The sequence below is a fragment of the Eucyclogobius newberryi genome, unplaced genomic scaffold (genome assembly GCF_026437365.1).
Source record: "Eucyclogobius newberryi isolate DKJ021-1_F unplaced genomic scaffold, fEucNew1.0.hap1 SCAF_11, whole genome shotgun sequence".
NCBI classification, from domain to species: Eukaryota; Metazoa; Chordata; class Actinopteri; order Gobiiformes; family Gobiidae; genus Eucyclogobius; species Eucyclogobius newberryi.
Window position 1 is genome coordinate 5267515 of NW_027315735.1, and position 26043 is coordinate 5293557.

At 39.9% G+C, this 26043-nt stretch overlaps 2 protein-coding genes across 8 annotated transcripts in view; one reads left to right on the forward strand and one right to left on the reverse strand.

Annotated features, from left to right (window-relative positions):
* Positions 1-26043, reverse strand: part of elovl6 (ELOVL fatty acid elongase 6) — a 557878-nt gene that overhangs the window by 213981 nt on the left and 317854 nt on the right. The gene's annotated exons all lie outside the window — the stretch shown is intronic.
* Positions 1-26043, forward strand: part of LOC140348922 (teneurin-3) — a 263968-nt gene that overhangs the window by 89431 nt on the left and 148494 nt on the right. For all 7 annotated transcript variants that reach the window (XM_072435086.1, XM_072435102.1, XM_072435094.1 and 4 more), the window contains 2 exons: positions 1019-1241; positions 24073-24311. In XM_072435086.1, coding sequence (XP_072291187.1) covers positions 1019-1241; positions 24073-24311 — 462 coding nt within the window. The remainder of the gene's footprint in view (positions 1-1018; positions 1242-24072; positions 24312-26043) is intronic.

A 26043-nucleotide genomic window follows, 5' to 3' on the forward strand; every position in this document is an offset into this window, starting at 1 on the left:
TGTAAAGAGCACAGATGCAGGGCCAGTGAGAGCACAGAGGCTTCGGGACCTACTATTAAAATCATCATGATTCTGTCACCATTCTAAAGTCGCCATTACTAGTGAAAAACAGCAAAACAATTAATTTTGTCTTTGAATTATTGTTATTCTAAATAATATGTGAATTGCACAACCATAGCCTATTTTAGTTTATGGCCTTTGTTTTTTATTTCATACAGGCTCTCTATCATATTTAGTTATCTTTAACATCTTCTTCATATGAGGTGAACTACTTGGTAGATTTAACCTGTTCTAATCATATTCCACTTGTGAGATTCTTTACTACACAGTGTCCCTGTGTCTTTACAGCAGTTTGGTTTAATGTTTTGCCAGATTCACCTCACACGCTGTTGACCACCGTCTGCTTTGTCTGTGCAGCGCTCTGTCCTGGGGCAGTTCTCAGACCCTCAGTGGGTGTGTCCGTTTGTGTCCGTGAGTGTCCGTGTGTGTCCGTATGTGTAGCGCTGGTGCCTCTGCCCCGCCTCTCGCTTATAGCTCGCAGTTGCCTCTCTCACAAACGCAGAGGTCGTTTGAAGCCTGGATTATAATTTGGACTCTGCGGTGCTGTTGTTTTTCAGTACGCACCTGTCAATTTCACAAAGCGACTTGAAGCTTATACTATGCACAGTCCACCGTAAAAATAATTAATACCAGTACTAGTAATACTAATTATGATAGAAGTGGCCTACCTTTTACCAAAATGCTAATAAATCAAACACATAGCCTACATAAGACTAACAAAAAAATTAAAACAAAAAAAACATAAATTTGAGTGAGAGCTAAATATTGTAATAATATCGGTTCTTGATCCCCATATCGCACTTTATAATAATATTTTGCAGCCCTACTAAGCTGTCCAGAAGAAGTATATTTTATTATTGCTATGGTATTTCATCTGTCACCATCCTGGAACTAAGTTTAAATGGGCTAATGCAGCTTTAAAACATGTATTCTGAACTACACATTATTATTGTTGTAGGTGACCATCTGTCCAGTCCTCAAGGCCCGCCCCCTCTGCCTCCAGTCCCGCCCCCGCACAAGCAGCACCCGTCCATCACGTCCCTGAGTCGCAGCTCACTGGCCAATCAGAGGAGCCCGAGCCCGCCGCCCTCAGCCGGCCTGGCCCACCTGCAGAGCACGGCGGAATGTGTCCAGCTGCAGGACAGCTGGGTCCTGGGCAGCAATGTGGCCCTGGAGAGCAGGTAAGCAGCTATGTGACTACACTGGGGTGAAGCTAAGTAACCCCAGCCACCTGTAGATGTACTTTACATTCCTAAACTGAACACTTGGAGATTAAATGTTGCCTTCATGTGGAATGCCTTCAAATCAGTTGGTGTGCTGTTTTATTGCCCAAAAGCTGACACATTTTAATATTATTTTCTGGACTGAGACTGGGATAACAATAGGTCACAACATGTGAGCACAGTTACCAATAGGGCTGAATATCTCAATATTTTGGGGGGTTATCTTGATAACAATATAGATGATATTTTAACTATGCATCAAGAATGTGCTAAAATATGTCTCTACATATCTTGTTTAGGGTTCAAGTACTGCACAACAAGTGAATGGACCATAAATGAAATACAAAAGTGTGTAGTTATCACTTTATACCCTTGTTTGGAAGGAAACTGGTGTAATCCTTCATTCACCCAGGAGTGATCCATCATAGAAACACTTGTAAAGGTTGTCATCTGGACAATGTTCTAAAAAACAAACCTTTTAGACCTCCAACCAAAAGTAATTTTCAGTCTGAGAAACTTGACTGAGTTTCACCATAAATTAACCTGTGTTTGTTTACCTGTTAGACTTGTTAGGGACTGTCCAGTTCGATTGTAATCTGACTGAAACTCCCTCACCGCTGTTAAGCACCAACACCAAGGGGAGAGCGCACTACTGCCAAATTTAACCAACATTTCTGTTTTCATAAAAATTGCTTCTTTAACTTCCCTTTCAAACAATAATCCTCTCACTGCTTAAAATCTTCACCCCACTGTCTTCAAACCAGATGAAATTAAGATGCACAGCCAACTGCAATCCAGAATTTGAGTGTCTCCTGTGTCGATCTGTGTCGGGAGATTACACTAGAGGTTTCTGTCTCTTTTTTAATTAGGGTTAGGGATTATTATAGTTACTACAACAAAAATGTACAAATTAATGTCTGGTCACCCAAGCAGGCAAGCAACAACATCAACACATCTTTTCAGGTTTATTCTCACACATTGATTCATTAAGGTTGGTAGTTAAATCACAGCTCACACGGGGGCACAATGTTGCTGTATCGCTTTGCCTCACATGTCACTGCCTCCACTGAATGTATGAGCGAATGGCTGAGTGATTCCTTAATGTAAAAGCTCTATGAGTGACCGATGGCGGTCGAAAGCCTAATACATAAATTAAGATTATATACAACTTGGTTTCATCATATCATAAATACTACATTAAATTAAATACATTAAAAGAAATTTGTTCTTAAAATATAGAATTTATTGTACTCTCATTTCACAAAGGCTTTTGCTATAGTTCTTCAATCAGAAGTACTCAAATAGCACTTCTTGCACCTGCTGTGCTAGAAAGTACGTTTGAAGCATTTTCAATTAAAGTTAGATTTTTAGTTAGTTAGCCACAACTATAATGTGTGATTAAAATCAACCACTGTGATTCCCCAGGAGCTTGTCAGATTGAATCACTGCCGCCTTACTGTAGTTTGTGTTAGAGTAAAAAACAGATGAACCTCCTCTGTCACCGAGGCCCTGTGCCAAGTTTTGTCTAAAAAGAACATCACTTACTTTTTTTTTAATCAGCAAGCTTAAAATGTCCTGGTTAATGAAGTGTACCCCAAGCGCGCCGTGACTCGCAAATAGCTCCAAGTATATAATTGCAATCCACTCTTATATTTCCTTTGCAACATATCCCATATTTAAGATAAAACTTCTACATCTGAATTTTTTTCCACAAAACTTAATAGGCAACATGTTTTTAAATATACTGTATTTAAGGTTTGGGTCACTTTGTATTCTACAATAAATTCTACAATATACATTATATATGTCTTCTTATATGTAAATCAGTAATGTTTTTTCTTTTAGTTTATTTCTAATCCCCAAGCAGCTGCCTTTATGCTCTAATATACAGTATGTAAACATATATTTTTCAGAGCACAGCCAGCTCACATATGGCAGACTTCTTGACAGTTTTGCTTTCCCCAGGAAGACGCAGTGATGGAATACATAACCGCGCTGTGACCTTGAACTGTCTCAGCTGTATCGACAAAACAATATGTGGACACCTATCATCAGCAGAGGCATAAATCAGCGCTCGCAGGCCACTTTAAATCAAGTGCTCGTCGGTGGGTGGGAACGCACGGGCGGCTCGGGAAACCAGCGGGGCCAAAGGGAGAGCCCGGTTCAGCCGATAATTGCAGATGTCAAGAAAAGCACCAGGTTGGGAAATGTAAACAGAAGCGCCACTGTGTTTATTAGGCTGCCTCTGGGGGGTTAGGGCAACTGAGCACGGCGGAAGTGTCTTCTTCTACAGTCCAGGAGGCTGCATTTCCATACATTAACATAAAGGCTGATTTAGACTTTGGCATTAGCTGTTTTGATGAAAAACATCATAATATTTGAAGATGGTAAACAGACTCAACAAATATATTTCAAGAGCACAGGGTAAAATAATGTGATAATTTAAAAGTTAAAATCAACTAAAAGTTTGTGAAAATAAACATGCTTTAAATCCAGCCAAAAGTCTCATCCTTTTTTATGTTAGTGGGCAGAGTTCCAGAGAACTGGCCGTTGACAGTGAAGACACCCTCACCAAAACAGCATTTAAAATCAGTTCTTTGTTTAACAGGCAGCCAATGAAGTGAGAATAAAATTTTGTAATGTGTTCGAATTGTTCTTATTAAAATCCTAGCTGCAGTGTTTTGAGAGCTGGAGGTTGTGTAGTTAATGTTAAGTGAGTCCAGTGTAAAGATAATCGGCTTTTTCTGGTTTCAGGTTTGGATCGGAGACTTCTGATATAAGAAATCATAAATGGATGTGTTTTAGATACCTATACCTACATTTTTCACATGCTCAGATAAATGATAAGGCAGTCAAGTTGTGAGTTTAATTTTTGCCTTAATACCTTTGGATCTATTACCAAAATGTCTGTTTTGTTGTCATTTAGTTGGAAAAAGTTTTGGCTCATCCAGGTTTTGATGATGGAGGTACAGTTTTAAAGGTCATTCAGCGAGCTAAGATTGGAGGGTAAAACAGAAATGCATAATTGAGCATACATCAGCATACGACTGATAAGAAACATCAAAATGTTTTAAAAGAGACATTTAAATATTAAAAAGAGGAGGTTCAAGAATTGGCCCTTGTGGAACTCCACAGGGAATATATAATAGAATATATAATAAGACGTCTTTGGCCATACAATAGGTAAAAATCGTCCAGCGAAGGTAGTCTAGAGATGGGTTGGGACGTAGGGACCACTGCTCCTGACAGGTGGCCCCAGTGGCACTGATTGAAGGATGGGTCAAATGCACTGGACACATTCCCCTATGGTGACAATAAAAGATAATCTAAGCTCTAACCCATTTATTACACTGCCTAATTGCTGCTGATAACCAAGAACATTTATTTTATTTTTTACTATTTAAACAAAAATTACATAACACAAAATCACCTATTTAAAGGTTTAGGGAAGAAAATTAAATAATGAGAGGAGAAGAAAAAAAATAAAATTATATATATATATATATATATATATATATATATATATATATATATTTATACATACATGTACAAATTTAAGTTCACTTATGCGTACATACATTTTCTCTTATGCTTATATTAGAGTAATAAATAATACAAATAAACAAAACAAATAATAAGAATAAGGAAAAAAAAGAAAAAGAAAAGAGAAAAGAAAGGGGAAAAAAAGGAAAGGGGGGTAGGGCTGAGTCGGACATCGCAAATTCAAAATATGTAAATGATAGGGGTTAGCAGAAAGTGAACTAGGTTGCATCTAGTCGAAAAAAGGGGTTAAAGCATCTTATGGCAAGAAGTATGAGTCCCATTTTGTCCATTGCTTGTTGAATTTGTCCATTTTCAAGTTGAGTCTGGCGGTTATTTTTTCCATGTTGCGTATGTCAGTTATGATGTCCGTCCAGTCCTTCACCGTCGGGGCAGCTTGGGTCATCCACTTTTTTTGTTATTGCCTTGTTCCCGGCGGCCAAAAGTATGCTCCATAGATATCCATCCATTATGTTCATGCCAGGAGTTATGAGACCAAAATACATAATTCCAAATTTGAGTGGGATAGGGGTGTCAAAAATAGTCTGTATTGCTTTGTTAATTTGTGTCCAGTATTTCTGCACAACAGCACATTCCCAAAACACATGGTAATGATCTGCCTCCCAGCAACCACAGTCTCTCCAGCATTCTCCCTGTGAATAATGTGCACTCTGACATGGTGTTATGAAAAAACGGGTCACATTTTTCCAACAAAATTCCCTCCAAACATGGGACTTTGTGGTCCTCCACTGTGATTTACATATTTATTCCCATTCCTCATTCATCAAAACAAAATTACCTTCCTTTTCCCATTTACTTTTAATATATTTAGTGGATTGGCTGTCCATGTCATTGATACATCCATATACTTTAGATATGATTCCTCTTGAGAGTTCCGATTTATATGCTTTGATAAAGATTTCAGTAAAAGTATTGTATTTGTTGGTGCTTTGTTTTATTTCTTGATTATAATAGCTCCTGATTTGTAAGTAACCAAGAACATTTTTACATGACAAATACAATATGATAGTAAAAAAGAAAAAAACAAATAAAGAATTATAATACATTATTTTAAAAAAGAACACCGTTTGATGTGCTCCCCTTTAATGTATCCCCTTCTTAAATAGTAACATATAGACAGTAAGTTCCCCATTAATTTAAATCTTCTATTCAGCTCCATGTTAGGATCTTTCTCTATACTGACAGCAGCAGAGTCCTCCTCTGACACCACCAGCTACTTTTGCAGCAATTAGCACTTATGAATTATGTGTGAGTAACCTTGCAGAAAAAACGTTGGCGCTTCTCGGCTCCACTGTGCTAATTTGACTCAGTACCAACTAGTCTTCTCTGCCAATGCTGCATTTCCATTCCTATTACATTGTGAGGGGAGAAGTCACTGACCTCACCTCTTAAGATTGAGAATTGCTGTCTTACCTTTCATGAATTAAAAGGAACATAGACATAATTGAGTTGAAATAGAAAATGATGTGTCCATTGTTTTATATTGTCATAGATATATATATATAAACAAATTGTAGAAATCGTGGTTACACTTTATATTGAATACACTTAACTTAATCTTAATAAAGCATGAATAAAAACTTAATTCATAATCAACAAGTTGTTTATTAAGGTTCAGGCTTAGTAACTACTTAATACCTGAATTGAAACTCCTAACCCTAACCCTTAATCAAGTAGGACTTTATTAAGCCTGTATAATTCTTAATAAACTATTTGTTCATTATGAAATATGTCTTTGTTCATGCATAATTAAGGATAATTAAGGTGTAGTTGTTGTAAAGTGGTGCCGAAATGGTATTCAAATCATGACTCACATATTGAGATACAAAGTCAATCAAAACCAAACCATCGCATAGAATGTCCCAACGTTGTGTGGTTAGGTGTTCCTTTCATAGTATGAATGCATGTTTGCCGAGAGGTTATGGAGCCCTGTCATTGATTTGATGCAAGAAGGATATGTTTAATACCATACCAATACTGTGGAACATGAAGCAAAGTATTGACATCTGCATGGAGACAAGCCTGCTTTGTATTCCCCACTTGAATGACTTTTTAGTATGAAGACAAATGAACATATGCAAATATTGATTTGAAACATTTATCGTTATAAACCATTCATTAGATTGCTATATTTTGATTAAAAAAAACAATTGTAATTCATGCAACAATTTGTTGAAAAAATACATTTTTGCTTAGGGGAAAGGTATTACGCACACAGCATAACACAGGCCTTTCCCTCTCTCTCAGACGTTTGATGTTTTAATGAGCCATGAGCGAGGGGAAACGTGGGGCAAAAGCTCACATCAGAGAAGACTGAAAAGTTTTGACACTTTTGATTTCATGTCAATTTTTTTTTTTAAAGATAACAGGAACCGCCAAAATATGACCCATAATATTCTTAATCCAATATTGATACATCGGGGCTCCTCGGTTTTGGGCCTCAGTGCCGACCGGTTTAAGAAACACTGATTGGTCTCATGACGTTTTCTGTCTATTTTTGGTCAAGCCACAAGGAGGTATTGTTTGAAAAGACAAATATTAAAGAGCAACTGAAAAAAGCAATAACTCATTTTGATTTAAAAGTTTCCAATCCCCAACAAGAGAGCAGCAAATTCACTCCAAGGTCAGACGCTCCACATTAGAGCTCAAGCAACACCGTAGTAATCACAAAAGAACTGTTATGTTGTTGATTACTGTAGTGAATGAGCCATTAAAAGACTGTTGCCATGGTTATACATCAAAAATGAAAGAAATAGGCAACTAAACAAGTGCAAAAATGTTTCTGGTAAGCAAAAGTGCACACTTTTTTATTATTATGTGCATTATAGTTTGCAAGAGAATAATTCATACTCAAGGCTAATGAAACTACTTATAAAGGTAGCCTCATTCAATCTAAAAAATATTCATAATTTCAAGTCATTAAAATGCTTGTCAAAGGTCAGGATATAAAAATGTTAAGTGTGTCCACATCCAAGGTGAACCAAATCAATAATTTATCTACATTATGCTAACTTCATTTAGAAAGACTGCAGTGCTTTTGAGTCAGATTAAGTATAAAGTTTGAGGGCTTATTAGATATACTTTTTAAATATGAGTCATTGTACCCTAAAAGCCCTGTAAATATGAGATTATTACAACATTTGAACCTGAAAAAAAAAACACATTTACACATTCAAATGTCCTTTCTGGTCTGTCTGAATCATAAAACCTCTTCTCTCAGCACATGGAGTGTTCTTTACTCTGTGTAGAGTCCAGATTAAGCATGTCAAGATTATTCAATTTGTTGATCAGCGTGAATATTTAGGTCACATTCTAATAATCAGAAATAAAACTAGTGATAATTTTTAACGCAAAATTAAGTTATCCAAGTTCTTTAATTTAACCTGCTGTCCAAAAAGTAAAGCTGTCTTGCTGTTGTGTTGGAAATGTATCAATATTAATGTTCTTATTAAGAAAGAAATCTGTCTTTGTGATTATGTGTCTTACCCGAGCCAGAGAAGACGCTTATCAGGCCCACAGTCTCACTCAGGAATCCCTTTGTATCTGTCTTCAAATTTGAAAATTAATCAACATGAACAAAAGTCACTCTGCTGTTGTATGTATGAAGATTTACTCTCGCTCGTAACAAAGAATAAACCTCATTCTATGTCATAACTCACCAAGGCTCGGAAAGTCATCATAATTATCAATGTATTTTTCACAACAATGTATATCAACGTCATTAACTGTCCTGTGTCATTCAGAAAGTTTGATTTCATAACGCTGGTCACACGCTTAAGGATTGGTAATGTAATAGTCATTAAAGAAAATGATGTATTTCACTGTTGTTTGGTCAATTATGAAGACTGTAATTATAAAATCTAATCAATTGCTAGTATTAGATTGTGATGGAAGCGCTGAATGCAGTGCTGCAGAATAGATGATTTCATTTGAGTTTAAATAAGACCAAATAAAGACAGTATGAATAAACTTGACGTGAATTCTGTAATCCAAACAGAAAATAGCCAAACCAAAGTGACAGATGCAGGCTCAGAACAGTGTTGTGTTCAGTGTGTAAAAATAAACAGATAACGTTTGAACAATCGGCCATTATGCAATCTGTTAAAGTGCTGAAAATCCCCACATCGCGGCCATATTTACTTTTCTACCCTTTTCCCTATTTGCAGCCTCAACAAATGATCACGTTTCTGCAGACTCGAACAAGCAAGAGCTATTTGTTTACACACCTCCAGCTGAGTGACAGTGATGTTTCTCTTTTTCAGCGCGATCTGACAAATTATTTAAATCCTCATCTTACGGACAGCGTTTGTGTGATCTCCCCACCTCCCCACTTATCTGTTATTTACTATGGTACGGTGCCCTGCGATTTGGATCTACCTGCACGGCTGAGTGTGTTTGCTGCGACTCTCGGCTCGTATCAGAAATGTTAAAGGAGGTCCTGACTGCTGTGAACTGTGAGGAGGACAAACTCTTGTTCGTCTTGCTTGAGCTATAGGGAACAGGACAGTGTGGTACTCGCAGGTACTGATTGTGTGTAATGCAGTACTGCTGGTATTCTCGTGGCATAACGTCAATCAGTAAGACGGGCAGAATGACTTTTGTGAATTTATAGATGGTGTGTTGTTGTGTGGTGTGGTTATGAATATGCAAAACATGAACAAAAGGGATTTTTTAAAGTTATTTTTGAATTTATCCTTTAACCAGGAAAGTCCCATTAAGATAATAATACTAAAATACTCTTTACAATGGAGCCCTGGTCAAGACGCAGCAATGTACACAAAGTTATAACATAGACATTCAAATGTCTTAATAAAAACATTTGCACAATATCCGAGCTATTCTATGGTAGCCATGACCGTGAGCTGAGGACTGAATGCAGAGGACACAGTTCTATGGTCGATAAAGTGAACCTTCACCTTAGAATGCAACAGGATAATTAGTCTTGTCACTGAAAACGTTCTGTATTTTTCAATATTCCAGTTACATTTTCATTATAATTGATACAAAAATACTTGCTCATTTGAGACACAGATGACGTCATGTGGAACCAATAATGTCACACTTTTTAAAAAAGCAACCTTTCTTGGTTGTATAATCTAGTTTGCAAATTGGATAACTACAATACTCTGCTTATGTGGAAAAAGTTAGGACAATTTTTCAGCTTTTGGAGGGTGCAAATTCGGATGGTTTGGATAATAGGACTTTGAAACCATACATTATTGTATATCTGTCATGTGTTTCCTTATCAAGATTGGTGTTGTAACTCCATCTACGGCAAAGCTTTCTTCCCCTAATCAACTAATGTGAGCATACAGTTTGCTCATCTGCCAAAGATTTATACTTAAAAACAAGAGACCTTTGAACCAGGGTCAGAGGGAGAGGACTGAATAATGTTGTTAAACGCCATAAATGTGTCGTTTAAGAATTCAAATCAATTTAGTTTTGTAAGCCCAAAATTACAACAGAGTCCAGAGTTGCTGATTCTACCAACAGAATTTTAGAGAATCAAACAATGAAACAATCATAAGCTTATGTTCCCAGGAATTGAGCAAATGGTTAACTGTCCCAAAGCATTCCACGTCCTTAGACTCTCCTTCTTGACGAGGAAAAACTACAAAAAACCCAGTTGGAAAAAGTAGAAACCTCGGGGAGAACCACAGTGAAGGAGAGATCCGCCTCCCTCTGATGGACAAGCTGCAGATGGTCCAGGACTGATGCGCTTCCATTTGCAGATAGACTGTGGGGCCACAACTACTTTAAAGGCATGAGGGTGGCTCGTCTAGAAAAGGGTGAGTTCAACCAGGCAGATGAGGAGAAGAAACACTATTTCTAGGTTTGTCTTTCTAGGTGTCTTTTTATTTTTGTTAATTTGCAAAATAAATCAAAACCTTCGACAGAGCATCCCTGTCAAAGGTTTGCAAGTCTACAGTTTTTACAGAAGAAGCCATACAACTCATTCTTTCAAGTGACAACATGTATAAGACAAAATGGAAATATTCAACTGAACTGAACCATGCTTGACTAAACTTTTCTTCTGACTTTCCCCACCGCTCTTCCCTTACATATCACGTTGTTCTGTATCCTCTGTCCTGAATGCTAATAGTATTGTAAGTACTTTTGCATCGAAGTGCTGAGAAGACATTCAGACGTTTCAAATGTGTGCAGCTCTTTTCATAACACCACCAGATTTCCCTTATAAACCACTGCTCAGAAATAGATTTTCTCCAGCTGGGTGCGAGTGCAGATGAAATTTTCAATTAATCGCACAAAGGATCTATTGAAATCCAGAGTAAAATGGAGTGTCTTTTGAATCCTTTGCACCTTGATAATTATTCCCGAGTGCTGCCTAATAGCCTCTGAGCAGGACAGCTTTGTTTAAATTCTACTCAGAGTGATGCATTATAAGACTTTGGCTATAGAGTGAGTGCTTCAGTGGGTTGGATACAGGTAGTTGTCTGCACTTACGACGAATATGCCAGCGCTCAGGAGCCCACTTCTGTCCGATCGAGCGAGAACGGCCATTATGACATTTCCCAATGAGTCTTTTGAAGTCTGGCCTGGACGCACATCACACTTCTAAATGTGCTGCCAGTCCTCATCGGATCCTCGTGTCAGGAGAGTCCTTTGGTGAAATGAAATTATGTCTCGGCTCTCGAATCATCCGCCTGCTCCACAGTCTCAGAGACGCTACCTCTCCCAGATGGAAGAAAAAAATAAAATACAGAATTGTACTTGGGGGTGGAAAGAAGAACAGGTAGAATTCAGACTTTAGTTCGGAGGCTGTGTGAATGTAAATGAGTCCGAAAGTCATGCTTCACATCCAGCGAGGACCACCGGACTCCAGGAGCTTGTCACAGCTACGTAACCATAGCAGCCCTATCCTGCCATGAAGCGCTGAGTCAGACTTGGCTCTAACTGGATTTCAGTGTCAGTGAGAAATAGCTATTGAGTATGCAACACTGCTCCCTACACCATTTGACTTTTTAGCATTTAACCAGCTTATCCCCTTTTGACATTTTATTGTGGACTTTTAACTATGCAGCTTGCATTTTATCTGTCATTTGTCATGTGGTTGCACAGCTTAAAGGCAAAAACAGCATATTTTTAGCTGTTACACATAAAAAAGGGGCGACTAGTATAACTTTTACTTAAAGGAATTAAGGAGGATTTTTTTTTTTTTGGCGCCAAATCTTTGTCTCATTTCCTTGGACAGCACATGTCAATCATAGAAGGCACCTACTGCTCAACTGCAGCCTCGTCGGCTCGTCCCCAGGAGAGCAGCACGTTTCCCTGTGTCCAAGCGCATTGATCTATTAGTTCCCTCAGTGTACAGGACAAAATGAAGACAGAGAAAGACAGTTCGAGCTGGCTCAGAAGAGACGGAAATCTACGGAGACGAGAGCTGCGATGCGATCCGTCGTGCTCATAAACAAACGCACGTGTAGCAACAAGGCTTTTCTCTGCTTCCGCACGGGGGGAGTGCGCATGCGCACTTCTGCTTGAGTTCTCAAATCGGCAAAAAATCCTACATTATTCCTTTAACAGCAACAGACGATTTGTTTCCTTCAGGTACAGAAAATGTATGATTGGACTGCATTTTTAAATAGGGTGATAATTAGGGATCAATTTGTGATAATTAGGGATCCATTTGTTACGACCCTGCGCACACATAAGCACAATCTTGTCGTGAAAAGGTTAAGAAGCTGTAGATTAAAATCTCTGCCAGAATGAATGTAGTGAATGAATGTGAGAGTGAATTGTTTCTCTGTGTTAACCTTGCGACGTGCTGGCCCCTGTCCAGGGTGTGCCCCGCCTAAGGCCCAAAGTCATTGGGATAGGCTCCAGTCACCCGCGACACCTAACGAGAAAATTACTATATGAATGGTCTGAAATCAGGTGTCTCAAATTACATGGACTTCCCCAAATCACCGCCCGTTAGTCATTGTAGCCTTCAGCTCATTAGACCTGCAGTGGAGCTCGCTCACCTACCAATGTGGATGGTGCTGAAGAGAAGCATTCATCTTCCACATTCTTTTTTCTTTGGTTCATTTTGCCAGCAGCTTCAATTCCAAGGCCTTTCTCTGAAATACTTCCACCTTTCTGACATACTCGGAAATTGTACACTGTTGTTAACCTGGCTCATGGCAGATTGATCTGTGTCTCTCTCTGAATCGAGTTCTTCACATCAATCAATCTGGGAAGGCTATCGCTGAAAGCCCTCGTTAAAACACAAAATAAAATAAAAAATGCTTCATGTTGATTGGTCAAAGTGTCACAACAGCAGAAGAGGCAGACAAATCTAAATAGTGTTAAATCCAGTGTTCAGAAAAGAACAGTCCTCTTTCTCATCCACAAAGTGTTACTGTGCTAATGTACACAGTGCTATATACATAAATATAATAACAAAATAATCCGTATTCATCCTAAAATAGGACAAAATAGCCGTCTGCGCCACCAGTTTTTTTTTTGTTTCGGTTGTTTTGACTTCTGCCCCAACCGCCAGGGGCACTAAATGTCATGTGATTGGCCCATTTACCAGCGGTGCGGACTGTACAATTCAGTGGGAGCCTAACAAGATGGATCCTATTAGTGAGTTTATGAACACTAAAAAATAGCAAGAATTCATCTTGCTGACAAGGTGACAGTGTTGTTCCATTTACTCCAAATCCATAGTTCCATATACAGCAAAAATTGGCTAACGCTGTATAAATACGCAGCCTCAAATTCATGATAACCAAAGAGTTAAAGATAATAATTAAAGGTGTACTATGTAATTTTCCTGATGCTATTGCAGTGCTTAAAGTTCTGTCGCTGTGATTGGAGAAATTGGGAAAACATTTCCGTCAATCTGTAATATGTTGTTTATTTGGCCCGACAAATTTTCTGTTGTTCAACCCACATTCAAGTGTGGGTTCTTGTCCCAAGCCTGATGAAACCTGCACAGTTCAGGTTTAGTGTGCAGGACCAGCCTCCGCTGCTACATTACGCACTGGGCACATGGAGCTGTCCTAGCGCACTGAGCTCAGTCACTGACGCAATCTTCTGCTTTTCTCTGAAGACAAAAAATATAACACCCAAGGTAATAGAGTGGTTCTGCACGATGGGAGGGTAAAAGACACGTGAATGAAAATGTTTGGCACCTGCACAGTATTTTAGGAGCGGAGTAAGTAGAAGACGCAAATGGCCCTAAAGAGGAAAAGGGAGCGAGGGAGAGTGTGCAAGTGCTTCTGACAACGGCAGATACAAAAGCATCATGTAAATACTTTTGCTTAGTCTGCCACCGAAACTCTGCACAGATTGTCAAAAAAAGTTTAAAGTTACACAGGTTTATCTAGTGCGAGGCTGCACAGGGTCGGGCCCAGGCATGCAGTGCAGGACTTGATCCGGATAATATCGCTACATTTGCGTGAGCTTGAGCCGGGTCGAGCTGGATGTTTTGTGTCTGATCTGAGCTGAGCTCAAATAGGTAGGGCAATGTCTGCATGGAAGATTTATCATTTGTTAATAACATTTGAATTTGCAAAAGTTTGCCGTTGTCGCAACGTCTGCAGCCTCTGTAAACAGAACAGGAGAGCAGCAAGTGACACGCTCCATCTAAGAATGATTCACTGTCACAACATTTAACATGTTGTTCTGTAAATGAAAGACTGTCACACGCATGTTATGCTTTTATAAATGTGCAATGGCCTAATGAACATCAGAAGTGCAGGCTAATGGAGGCTTCTCCAGTGAGAGCCTCGCCCCTGTGCATTACTGCAGTGTGTAGTAGTAGTCCTGTGCTGAAATCATGTAATAGGTTGTTGTAATGCAATTTGGAGACCCTGAATGATATTAACAATACAAAAAAAATATCAAAGATAAACACACCAATGCTTTTCCTTTGACTCACTTAATCTGGTGTGAGGAGTAAGGTTAGAGTCGTCCTGGTGTTTCTCCCACCGCATTTCACTCGATATATACATACACAGCAGCAGTCTTATTTATGCAACCAAGTTCCGTGTAAACTCCAAAGCTTATTCACACACTAGTAGAAGCAGTATTCATCTTAAAATCTCTGCTTTTCCCCTGCACTCTCCGTGCTCCGGCTCTGATGTAACTCCCCAGCGAAGACAGCGCTGCAACGAGTTACCGTTGATTTAAATAACATTTACCAAAAATAATGAACGGAAAGCAATGTTATTTGAATTCATAACTGATTTTTATCGAGTACCTATATATACATTTTGCGAGACGTTTCTAGTTTGTATTTATACCTGGCATGGATTGAGGAAAACATGCTGAGCTCAGATCGATGAAGCAAGGGAAGAATATGGATACATCGCATAAATAGATGAATTGTTACACCCCTAATAATCACTCATGTTCAGTAATGCCATGTTGGAGAACTATACAATATATTTAATGGTTTCCTTGTAAGAGACATTTTTTTTATCTGACGTGATCCAGACTTGAAGATTTATCCACATTTTAACTTGTTTGAACTTGGAAAATGTCAAAGAGAGAGCATTTAATCAAATTGTGGGATGTCCAAATAGAGAAAAGAAGAACAAACTTGACCTTTAAAAGTCCATAGCTTTGTACATCTTCATAAATTCACTCAAAATGTTATTACGACAAAGAATGCTATCCGTAGTGATCATTGTTGTCATTTATTTTATTTTTGTAGTCTTCAATTTAATACTTTGCCTGTAATGACCTAAAATGGGAATATGCTAACGTTAACAAGGTGTCAACTTGAAAAGAAACGTTCCACATGGTACTATTCTCAAGATGGCGCCATGCTGACATCCACACAACATGGCTACATACATTCTTCCACCAGAGCTAGCTTTAACAGCACATGCTAGCGGCCCCCGTGGACAGCGCAGGAGCCTCGGGAATGCGAATGGAAACAAGAGTCTGCAATCTCGTTGCGCATCTGCAATCTTTCTTCATACAGCTGCATTTCAAAGCGGGCCTGATTATTCCCGCTCTCACCTTGAAATGCTAATGCTAACAACAACAGTAGCTAATAGGCAGATTACATATTCCAAGGACTTCGGATGGCATTGTTTTTGGTTTCGCGCTCTCACCGCCCTTTCAGCGGCAGCCCAGACAAATCCACCCACTCACTCTTTAGTCTTTTGTCCCACCGCGAGGATGTTTTCAAATGTCACTTCGATGACAAGCAACGTTGTGTGAGCCGAACGGACCAAGGCTGGCTGCCGCTTTTGTGCCAGAGGCTTGTCTATGGGACAGACACCGACACAGCCATTCATTCAGTCCATTTCCCAGCCCGGGTCTCATTGCTATTGCCTGGGCAGCACAGGATTAGCATAGTAATGGTCCTTGTTGCATCACATTGGTATAATCAATTACAACCGGTCATCCAAGAGCGTACAGTGGAAGACATTTACACCGCCTGCCTGTTTGTTAATCATGTCCAGTAGCATTTCATCTGTGGACCTCAGCCGTTAGTGCTTTGGGGAGAAAATAATCATCAACAATTACTGAGAAAATCTTTTTTTTTTTTTTTTTGCACAACACAATAGCACAGTTAGATTAAGTGAAGTATAACAATACGTATAACCAGAACTTTAATTAATTTCACTCAAACTGTCCAATAAATTAAAAACATTTAGAAACATGATCAAACTCAATAACTTTGTGGTCTAAAATGTCAATTGTATTATTTTATTATGGGCGGTACGGTAGTGCAGTGGTTAGTGTTCTCGCTTCATTCCGAAAAGGTCCTTGTCCTGCTTCTGTGTGGAGTTTTCCCTGTGTCTGCATAGGTTTCCCTCCGTCTGGGGCCAGGAGTCCCCTGAAAAAGAGATGCTACATCTCAGAGGGACTTTCTTGGTTAAATTTAAGTCAATAAAAGTAAATTATTTTGTTTTTATTATTATTGTGTTTCCCGTTGTGGCTGTCTTCTTGGTGCGATGGCAAAACAGGTTGAGAGAGTGGCTTTGGTGTATTTGCTTTGCAAAGTCCAAAAACGGAGGCGATCAGCTCTGCAGGTTGTCTCTGATACTTCAGAGGTGAGCAGAGTTTAGTGATTATCATCATTTGCGAGCGTCTGGATGATTTTTTATTGGTAAAGGGTTTGTTTTGGTTCTGAAATGCATCGGTACGTCACTGGAGCGTAATCTCGCTTGCTGCGCCACGTCAACTGCAAAAAAGTTCATCTTTGTCTAACTTTCTGCATTGGATGCTCAAACGCCTGTGACACGCTGAGTCCGATGCTCAAATTCAGGATTAGCGGCGCAGAAATGCTCAAAACGCACCACCCCGGATGCACGTCCACATGGTCTTTGAATGTAAACTGGACCCTTTGACGCCGCAGTGTGAACGCAAGATTACGCTGCTGTTGCTAGTGTATTAAGATGGAATAGATGTTCAGCGGCACTGTTAGAGCTGTTCTGACCTGTGGGAGAAGTTCACATGTTATTCAAAAGAGTAAATAATTATAAATAAAACGTGTTCATACAGGCACAGGATCATCTTAAATGGGTGTTAATAGAAATTTTAAAAAGAAAAGGTTGAAATTTTTTATTGGAAATTGCAAATATTAAAATATCGCTTACAGATTCAAAGCCGCCTAAAATGTTAAGTAGTACACCTTTTTTGCAGTTAAGACAGTAGTGTTGTTTCCTCTCTTGCTTGTATCCTTCTGGCTGTGTGGGCTTAATCAGGCTGCATAGTTAAAGTATTCTGCACTTGTAAACACACCCAGTGATTCCTCTCATTCCCATTCACAAACCAAAGGGGATAGACTTTGTACATGACTGGAATAAAGACACAGCTCCTGCGGCGAGCCATATGTTTAGAGTAATTGTATGTGCATTGACACGGTTCATTCAGCCAGTATGCCCTGCTAAATAGTTTAAGTAATACTCTTCAAAATACATCTGTTGGAGTTAAATAGTGACTGCTGCTGCGTTGACAGTTGAACATTTAATTGACAAAGCTGTTCCATGCAGAAGCACAACCTCTGACGTTTTCACAGCCTGCACTTGTACAGTTGGAATCACATTTCCTTGTCACGTATGGCATAGCTTTATTTTTAACAATCCAAGTCTTTTGCTGTAGTTTTCAGTGGATATAAAAAGTCTACGCACCTCAGTTAAAATGTCAGGTTTTGTGATGTAAAAAAATGAGATTGAGTCTGTTTGGTTCTTGGATAACACACATTGAGGGCGTGTCAGCCGCCATCTTTATCAAGTCGAAAGAGTAGAGTTTGGTGTAGAGTACTGCAAGGGCCGTTTATTGCCTTTTATGTGACCTATAACCTGTATGATTCAGTTGGAAAAAAATAAAAATAAATTAATCCTTTGGGGCGAGGGGAGTGAAAATAAAAAAAAAAAAAATTAATGTGGTTGCATATGTGCGCTCACCCTTGCACTAACTAATACTTTGCTGTTACAGCACTCAGTCTTGTTGGATAGGAGTCTATCAGCACAGCATATCTTGACTTGGTAATATCTGCCCACTCTTCTTTGCAGAGACGCTCCAAATCTGTCAGATTGCGAGGGCATCTCCTGTGCACAGCCCTCTTCAGATCACTCCACAGATTTTCAGTTGGATTCAGGTCTGGGCTCTGGCTGGGCCATTCCAAAAAAACATTCATCTTTTTCTGGTGAAGCCATTCTTTTGTTGATTTGGAGGTATGCTTTGGGTCACTGTCATACTGAAAGATGAATGTCCTCTTCATCGTAACTTTATACCAGAAGCCTGAAGGTTTTGTTCCAACATTAACTGGTATTTGGAACAGTTCATAATTCCCTCCATCTTGACTTCCAGCTGAAGACAAACATCCCCAAAGCATGATGCTGCCACCACCATGCTTCACTGTGGGTGTGGTGTTTTTATTGTGATGTGCAGTGGCTGCTGGCCTCTTGGCAGCTTCCCTGACCAGTCCCCCTCTCATCTTTTCATCAACTTTGGAGGGACGTCCAGTTCTTGGTAATGTCGCTGTTGTGCCATGTATTTTCTCCACTTGATAATGACTTGTCTTCATGTGTTCCATGTTCCATGGTATATCTAAAGCCTTTGAATTATTTTGTATCCTCTTCCTGACTGATTCCTTTTAACAATGAGATCTCTTTGATGCTTTGGAAACTCTCTGCGGATCATGGCTTTGGCCGTAAGATGCGGCTGAGAAAATGTCAGGAAAAGCCTACTTGAACAGCTGAACTTTATTGGGGGTTAAGCAGAGGCAATTTAAATTATAGCGTGTATAGCGTGATAGAGTGTATTGACTATTTAACATGAGTTTGAATGTGCTTGGTTGATTCTGAACACAACCACATCCTCAGTTATAAGATGGTGTACTCCCCCCTCCCCAAAGAATTTAATTAAAAAAAAGTTATTTTACATCAAAAACAAAACCTGGCATTCTACACTGAGCATTGAAATATATGCACCATAATGAAATGGACGGCGGGGAAGTTGCTGAAAGCACTAAACTGATAACGGTTCTACACCTGAGAAATAATGTGTTTTTATCTTTCCTTCGCCTCCACAATCACAACCTCTGTTTGTTAAGCTGTGAATTTTGTTAGTTGACAATGGCAATAAACTCTTTCTGATTCTGATTCTGGGGGTACCTTGCACTCACGCAGGTTAAGGCTTTTTAATCCAACGATGAAGCCTTGAAAACACGCTGTCCTCCGGTGCCACGGCGCCTAATGTTCCTCGCTGTCAAGCAGACTTCCCAAAGCACACGATCCTTATAATAAATGTTACATTTACCCCAAATTATCACACGTGGTTTGACAGAGCAGTGTTTCAGAGGAACTGGGGCGCTCTGGCCCGCAGTGACCAGCGCAGAGCGTTGAGTTGCGTCGCAGATCGTCGCGGAAGCACCGCAACCTTTTTTTAAATATATATTTTTATTATGGGAAACTGAGCCGCGGGCCATACCAAATTACTTGGGGGTCCGGACTCAGCCCTAACCCCTATTGGAGATAGAGCTTATGACATAAAATGTTAGAATTTTGAGGATCTGCCCTAAAACAAGATGATAGTTGGTTATATGTTTAAAATTCATGGTGTAATATTTCAGCACTCTAACAGCATGGCATCTTTACATAAAAAAGTACAGTACGAGAATCATTAACAGTTCCCTTCCATTCACCAGCATACATGAAGTATAGTTAGTTTCCCATGCGTACACCCACCCCTTGTTGACTACCGCTCTTTGTCAGATGGCATCTACTTACACTTAACTCCCCAGATGATAGCTCTGTCTAGTTTCCTCCACGTCTTACTACAGCATGTCTGCCGCCGGCTCTGACGCTGCAGCGCGAGTTTGACCTCAATTCATATCCAACTAAGTCTGCGGCAGCTCCGGTACAGACTGTTCCAGACACGCAGAAGAGAGGAAGAGGAGGAATCTGAACTTCTCCAGGTTACTGAAGCATTGTCATTCCAATGGTGACACTTGGTAACCTTTAAAGGAGTCCCTGGCTGTCCGCGGTCGCACGTGTCAGTCGGGCCACGGAGGAGGCGGGCGATCGGAATCTGACATTTGTTCTTTCACTCCAGGATTGATCCGAGTTGATATCCTCAGGAGGTGACAGCGGGAATCTGAAATAACAGCACCCGGGCTTAAATAGAACAAAAAAAAGCTCAATTGTGGTCCATGTAGAGAAACAAAGCCTGGGTGATACATGGTGACAGGTGAATGGCAGGGGTTAAGCGATGTCATTTTGGACAGTGCAATCTCAGAAAAATCTATCGGCTTACAGCCAATATGGATGCATTGATCTGTTTATTGAACTTGTTATACAATAATCGGTTGTTTTTGGATGTTAGTCTTAATATTACATTCTCACAGGGCACGAGTCTTTATAACCAAACTAAATTCGAAATAAAGTGGAACCCATGCATTTATTTTAGTCGCTTTGCTCCCTTTACTACTCTGTTTTCTGTGCCAATGTACAGGCGCAAGTTAAATAAAAAATGAGATCTCTAAATCACTGGGTAGCTTAAAATATGACAATACTAAAGATGATATAGGCGAGCACTGACAGACCAAAAAAACTGACAATTTAATTAGTTTAATCTAGGGAAAACAGATCATATAAGACTTTTTACAAACACAAATTCTTACCAGAATATGTACAGTTTGTAACTGCCGTATGCAATAACACCTCTAGTAATACACTCATTAAATAACAACTGTATTTTTTTCATTTAAACTACCTGCTTCCCAACTAAAATGTAACTTAATTTGCCTTAGTGAAACGTATTCCGTTGCAATGTCGAGCACGCGCCTGTCGACTTTCTGATTACGCATCCAATTAGCAGTGGTTGGCTTTTCAGAGCTGCATCACACTTCAGATTAGAGCAGCCTTTAAAATTGACATGGTGACTTCACACTGGCTGCACTAATAATTGATGAGCCCCGCTCGGTGTTATCGGTTTATTGGTGTGTTTAAATGGCTGGTTTCCATGGCAACAGCTCTAGGGATCCTGACTCCATAAAAGCAAATCTTGTTGTAAAAACGTTGAGTAAGACATTCATCCCGCAAACTAAAAGAAAAGCTCAAATGATAAATACACTGTATCAATTCAATGTATCTGAGCTTGGGAAGTTTGCAAACCTATTCTGTTTGTTTGTATTTTTTTATTTGATCACACCTTCCTAGTTGTAATTTTGTTCTTGAATATTCCCTCAAAAATGCATGTGTATTTTAACAAAACATGAACCGTTGTAGTATATTTATGAATGAGAATGTTAACTAGTGTTTAACAAGGGTATAAATAGAAACATGTCTGCCAAGAGATGAGATGGGAATCATTTTGGTTTTCATAAAGGTTTTGGACATTAATTCGATTCTAATTTAGGTTCCTACTTAGTTTTTGATACATGTTGATATTGGCACAGAACGGGTCAATTATACATTTTGGTTTAAATTGATTTGAATTTATGTATCAACAATGAATCTTTGCTTTCCTCTTAGAATTTTATGTAACAATTCCCATTCTCTATTCTTCTTCTATTGCATTTTCACACCTGTCACAAATCACAAATGTATATTGGTGTTAATTTCCCGTTCATTCCTTTATGATTTCATTTTATGGTTTATTAATGTCGGACATTTCCAGTGCACGGTCAATCAGTTCATTTTCCACGGCCATACTCGGAACGCTTGGAGCCAATGGGGTATTCCTCTCTAAGTAGTGGCAGGAGTGGCAACAAGGCTTAATTCATTTACTTAAGAGCTTTCCACGTGGGGTTTAGGAGTTAATAGGACGATCGCTCTGTAGTGCATTTGATTAAAGTCTCTTAATTACCCCAGGTATAATGGGCTATTAGCACAAGCCCAGTAGTAAAAGGGCAAGCGGGAGATGATTGTTTTTATGAGCTACTTTTTGTTCACCTTTCCGAATGTCAGGATTATAGGCTTAAAGCGTTTGAACTCAGCCCTTCTCCAAGCCTGATCCACATCCTCAAACTGCTGATTTATGTAATCCACTCCCTCTTATGAAGCTACATTATAATACATTATTAATGCACTGCCTATTTCCTATTCAATAATGTTTTTGCATTCTAAATTCCCAAGGGAAAATTGAAGCTCTGACAAAAAAATTTCAGCTGGGATGGTTTGAAACTTTCTAAACCCTTATTCCTGACATAGTTCAAGGTAGTAGTTTGTGTTGACAGGCCTCCCTCTGACTGTTCTAAACGTCTTAATCTCATTTCATCCTATACTGTTCTGTACAAAGCTTATGGGTCAAAATATAAAAAGATTTAATTTGTAAACACAGACAATAAGGCATCACTAAATAACATCTTTGGAAGTCCAGGGTTAGCTTTTGTTTCTAAAGGGAATTTTACAGTGCATCTTACATCAAAGTCTGGGAGTAAATAACGCTTTAATTTCCCCATAAACTTTTAAAAATATACATATACTTTATAAATCTTTAAAGGTGCCATAACATGCTTTTTTCACGTTTCGTAGTCTATCCTAAGTGTATAATTGATAATAATAAGGGTTGTGCAACACCCTTAACATAATAGTTAAGAAATATCACCCATACCTTGGACCCCCTTGATATTCGCCCCCACCCTTGCGAAGAGCGATCTGGCTCCCCCGCCCAACCCGTGACGTAGTCTCAGAGCGCGTGTGTTTGCCCCGCCCAACCCGTGACGTAGTCTCAGAGAGCGTGTGTGCCCCACAGCTGTGTGCTGTTAGCTCCGCGGTGCGCCGCTCCGCGCGAGTGAGTGAGAAAGAGTCTACTTTGAGACTAAATAAAACTGGTGTTTATTCTACAGCGTGCGCAGAACAGATATATCTATAGATCTCTATATATACATATATATATAAAAGTCTTATGTCCATTGCGCTCTTATTTCCTGTTTTTTCTGTATCGGATAGAACTTCTCTCCGTTTATTTTCCCGGTTGCTGCATCAACTGCCACATAAACCTTCACCATTGTGATAATAGTAAAGAGTGTGATATCATTAATGAAGTTTTGGGCCTCTTTGAACCATGTTTTGTCGTAAATCGAAGCAGAAAAACTCTGGGGCTTGTATGGGGAGACACGGGAGCCTGCAGCAGCGCCGCGGAGCCAGGGGGAAGGGGGCGGGAGGCGGCAGACGGGAGGCGGGAGGGGGAGGGGGGTGGAGAGGGGGGAGCGGGAGGGGGGATGGTGACGCGTGCTTGCCCTTATGACGCGGTCTTGCACCCACCGCCCGTCAGTTTGGAGATTCGAGGAAAGGAGATCTCTGTAATTTAGCTAAACACTGCGGGAATCAATCAAAAAAACACTCTGGGTACATATATGAAGTACACATATCAATGTAAGAAGGTTAAAAGCTCTGAAAAGTCGATTTTGCATGTTATGGGACCTTTAAAGGCAACTACATTTCCTTACTCAAATACTAAATAAGATGCCTCCTTTAAATGTACTTTTATGTAATATGTCAACAAAATTAAGCAACAATTTTTCCGATTTATGTGTCCCAATATTATGCAATTTTTGTGTGTTTTATAAGCCAACAAATAAAATGGCTTATATGAAAATGTTACATGATAAAAAACATTTCTGTAAGTATCACTAAAATTGTTTTCCTATTCACATGCAGTGCCTGACCTTCCTAAAAATTCAGACATCAGACATTTTGTACAGTACACATTCTTACTCAAAACACACAAAGACACAACTATGAATAAAACTCAGTGTTTGTTTTGAAATTCCTTCCTTTCTTATTATGGTTCTTTCTTCTCTCCACAGGCACTTTCTGTTTAAAACGGGTACAGGATCCACACCTTTCTTTGGCGCTGCAGCTCCCGGTTACACCATGGCAACGGGCACTGTGTACTCCACACCTGCTCGGCCCCTGCCCAGGAACACTCTGTCCAGAGGGGCCTTCAAGTTTAAGAAGTCCCCAAAGCACTGCTCCTGGAAATGCACCGCCCTGATCGCTGTGGGCGTGGCTGTGCTGCTGTCAATCATCCTCTGCTACTGCATAGGTAAGTGATGATCGATAGCTAGAAACTTTATTTATACCAAAAGAAATTCAAATTCAGCGGCAGAAACATTTTCACTTTGCTTCTCAGTCGCCTTTGTATCAATTCAATTTATTTTTGTAACGCCCGAAATCACAACAGAAGTTACCTCGAAGGGCAACAGTGAGAACAGATAAACCAATGTTCATAGGGACTTGACAATGTCCCAGCGTCCCCAGTCCTCAGACAAATGTCCCAGTATCCCCTGTCCTTAGACAAATGTCCCAGCATCCCCTGTCCTTAGACAAATGTGCTCCGCCGCCGCAATTGTCGGACCATGTCGGCCTCGGTGAAACTGAGAAAAACAGCATTTTACTTTTTTTCCCCCAAATTTGTGATTTTCATTTTTTTGCAGAATGTGCTAGTTGAAGTTATGAATAAGCCCCTGTGTGCTTCAGATAACACTATTGGTTGTCTTAAACGTATACATTAAGCTGTTAAAAATGTGGAGTTTTCGGGTCTTTTTCCTGCTCTTCTGGGGGGCGTCACCTTTTTCTAGCCAACGTATTGTTTAAATTTTCCACCAATCAGCTGTGATCCGCATGGCAGCTGCGTGCTCCGTGTTTTCCTCTCATTACTCCAGAGAGCACAGTCTTCAGAGCTTACATTTCCTGGACTACATTGCAACGGAACTGTTTACTCAGGTACACTTTTACTTTACTACTAAATTATTGCTTTAACGCTGTGTTTTAAGGCGGTCTCGTGATCACTTTAGAATCTTACTTGTCTGCTCCGGTGGAGCTAATGCTAAGCTAACATGTTGCTTCAGTGCACTCTGCAATACGGGCTTAATGTGACTACTTGCTGTTAACACCATGTTATCGGGTTATTTTTCGGCATGGGTTGGGTTGTGTGGGTCGTGCTTTGTGTCTGTTTTATGGTGGACTAAACCGGCTGTTAGCCCCACAGCCCGGAGCTAAAAGCAGCTATTCGGAGCTAAGTTGTAAGCTAAACTTTGCTATGTTATCAGGTTATTTTTCGGCGTTTTGTCCGTACAAATTATATACTTATGTAGTATTTCTTGACCCGTGGGTTGTGCTTTGTGTGTGTTTTATGGTGCCAAACCGGCTGTTAGCCCCACAGCCCGGAGCTAAACGCAGCTATTCGGAGCTAAGTTGTAAGCAAAATTTTGCTATGTTATCGGGTTATTTTTCGGCGTGGGTTGGCCCGTGGGTTGTGTGGGTCGTGCTTTGTGTGTGTTTTATGGTGGACTAAACCGGCTGTTAGCCCCACAGCCTGGAGCTAAACGCAGCTATTCGGAGCTAAGTTGTAAGCTAAACTTTGCTATGTTATCTGGTTATTTTTCGGCGTGGGAAGAGAAAAAAACTACAACTCCCGATACCACTTCTGGTCACGTGGCTTACGTACGTCGCACGTCACGCACGCACTGCATCACTCGAACCAATCACGCGCTTGCCTGGCCATTATCAGCTTCCTGTGTGTCTCTCTGTGCACGGTGTTGGGAGAGACAACAGGACGGCTGAACCAGGTAAGCTTTGCGACTAAAACACCCGCTTTTAATCACTTTAATGTGCGCCGGTTTTAAACTCGAGTGTATGTTTATGTTTTGGTGTGCTGTTCTGCAAGTGTTTTGCTTTTACGAGCCGCGTTATCTCAAGTGAGCTAGCTAGCCGAGGGCAGATGTCCCAATATCTCCGCGTTTTGCATCTTAAATACACCGTTAACGTCACAATGT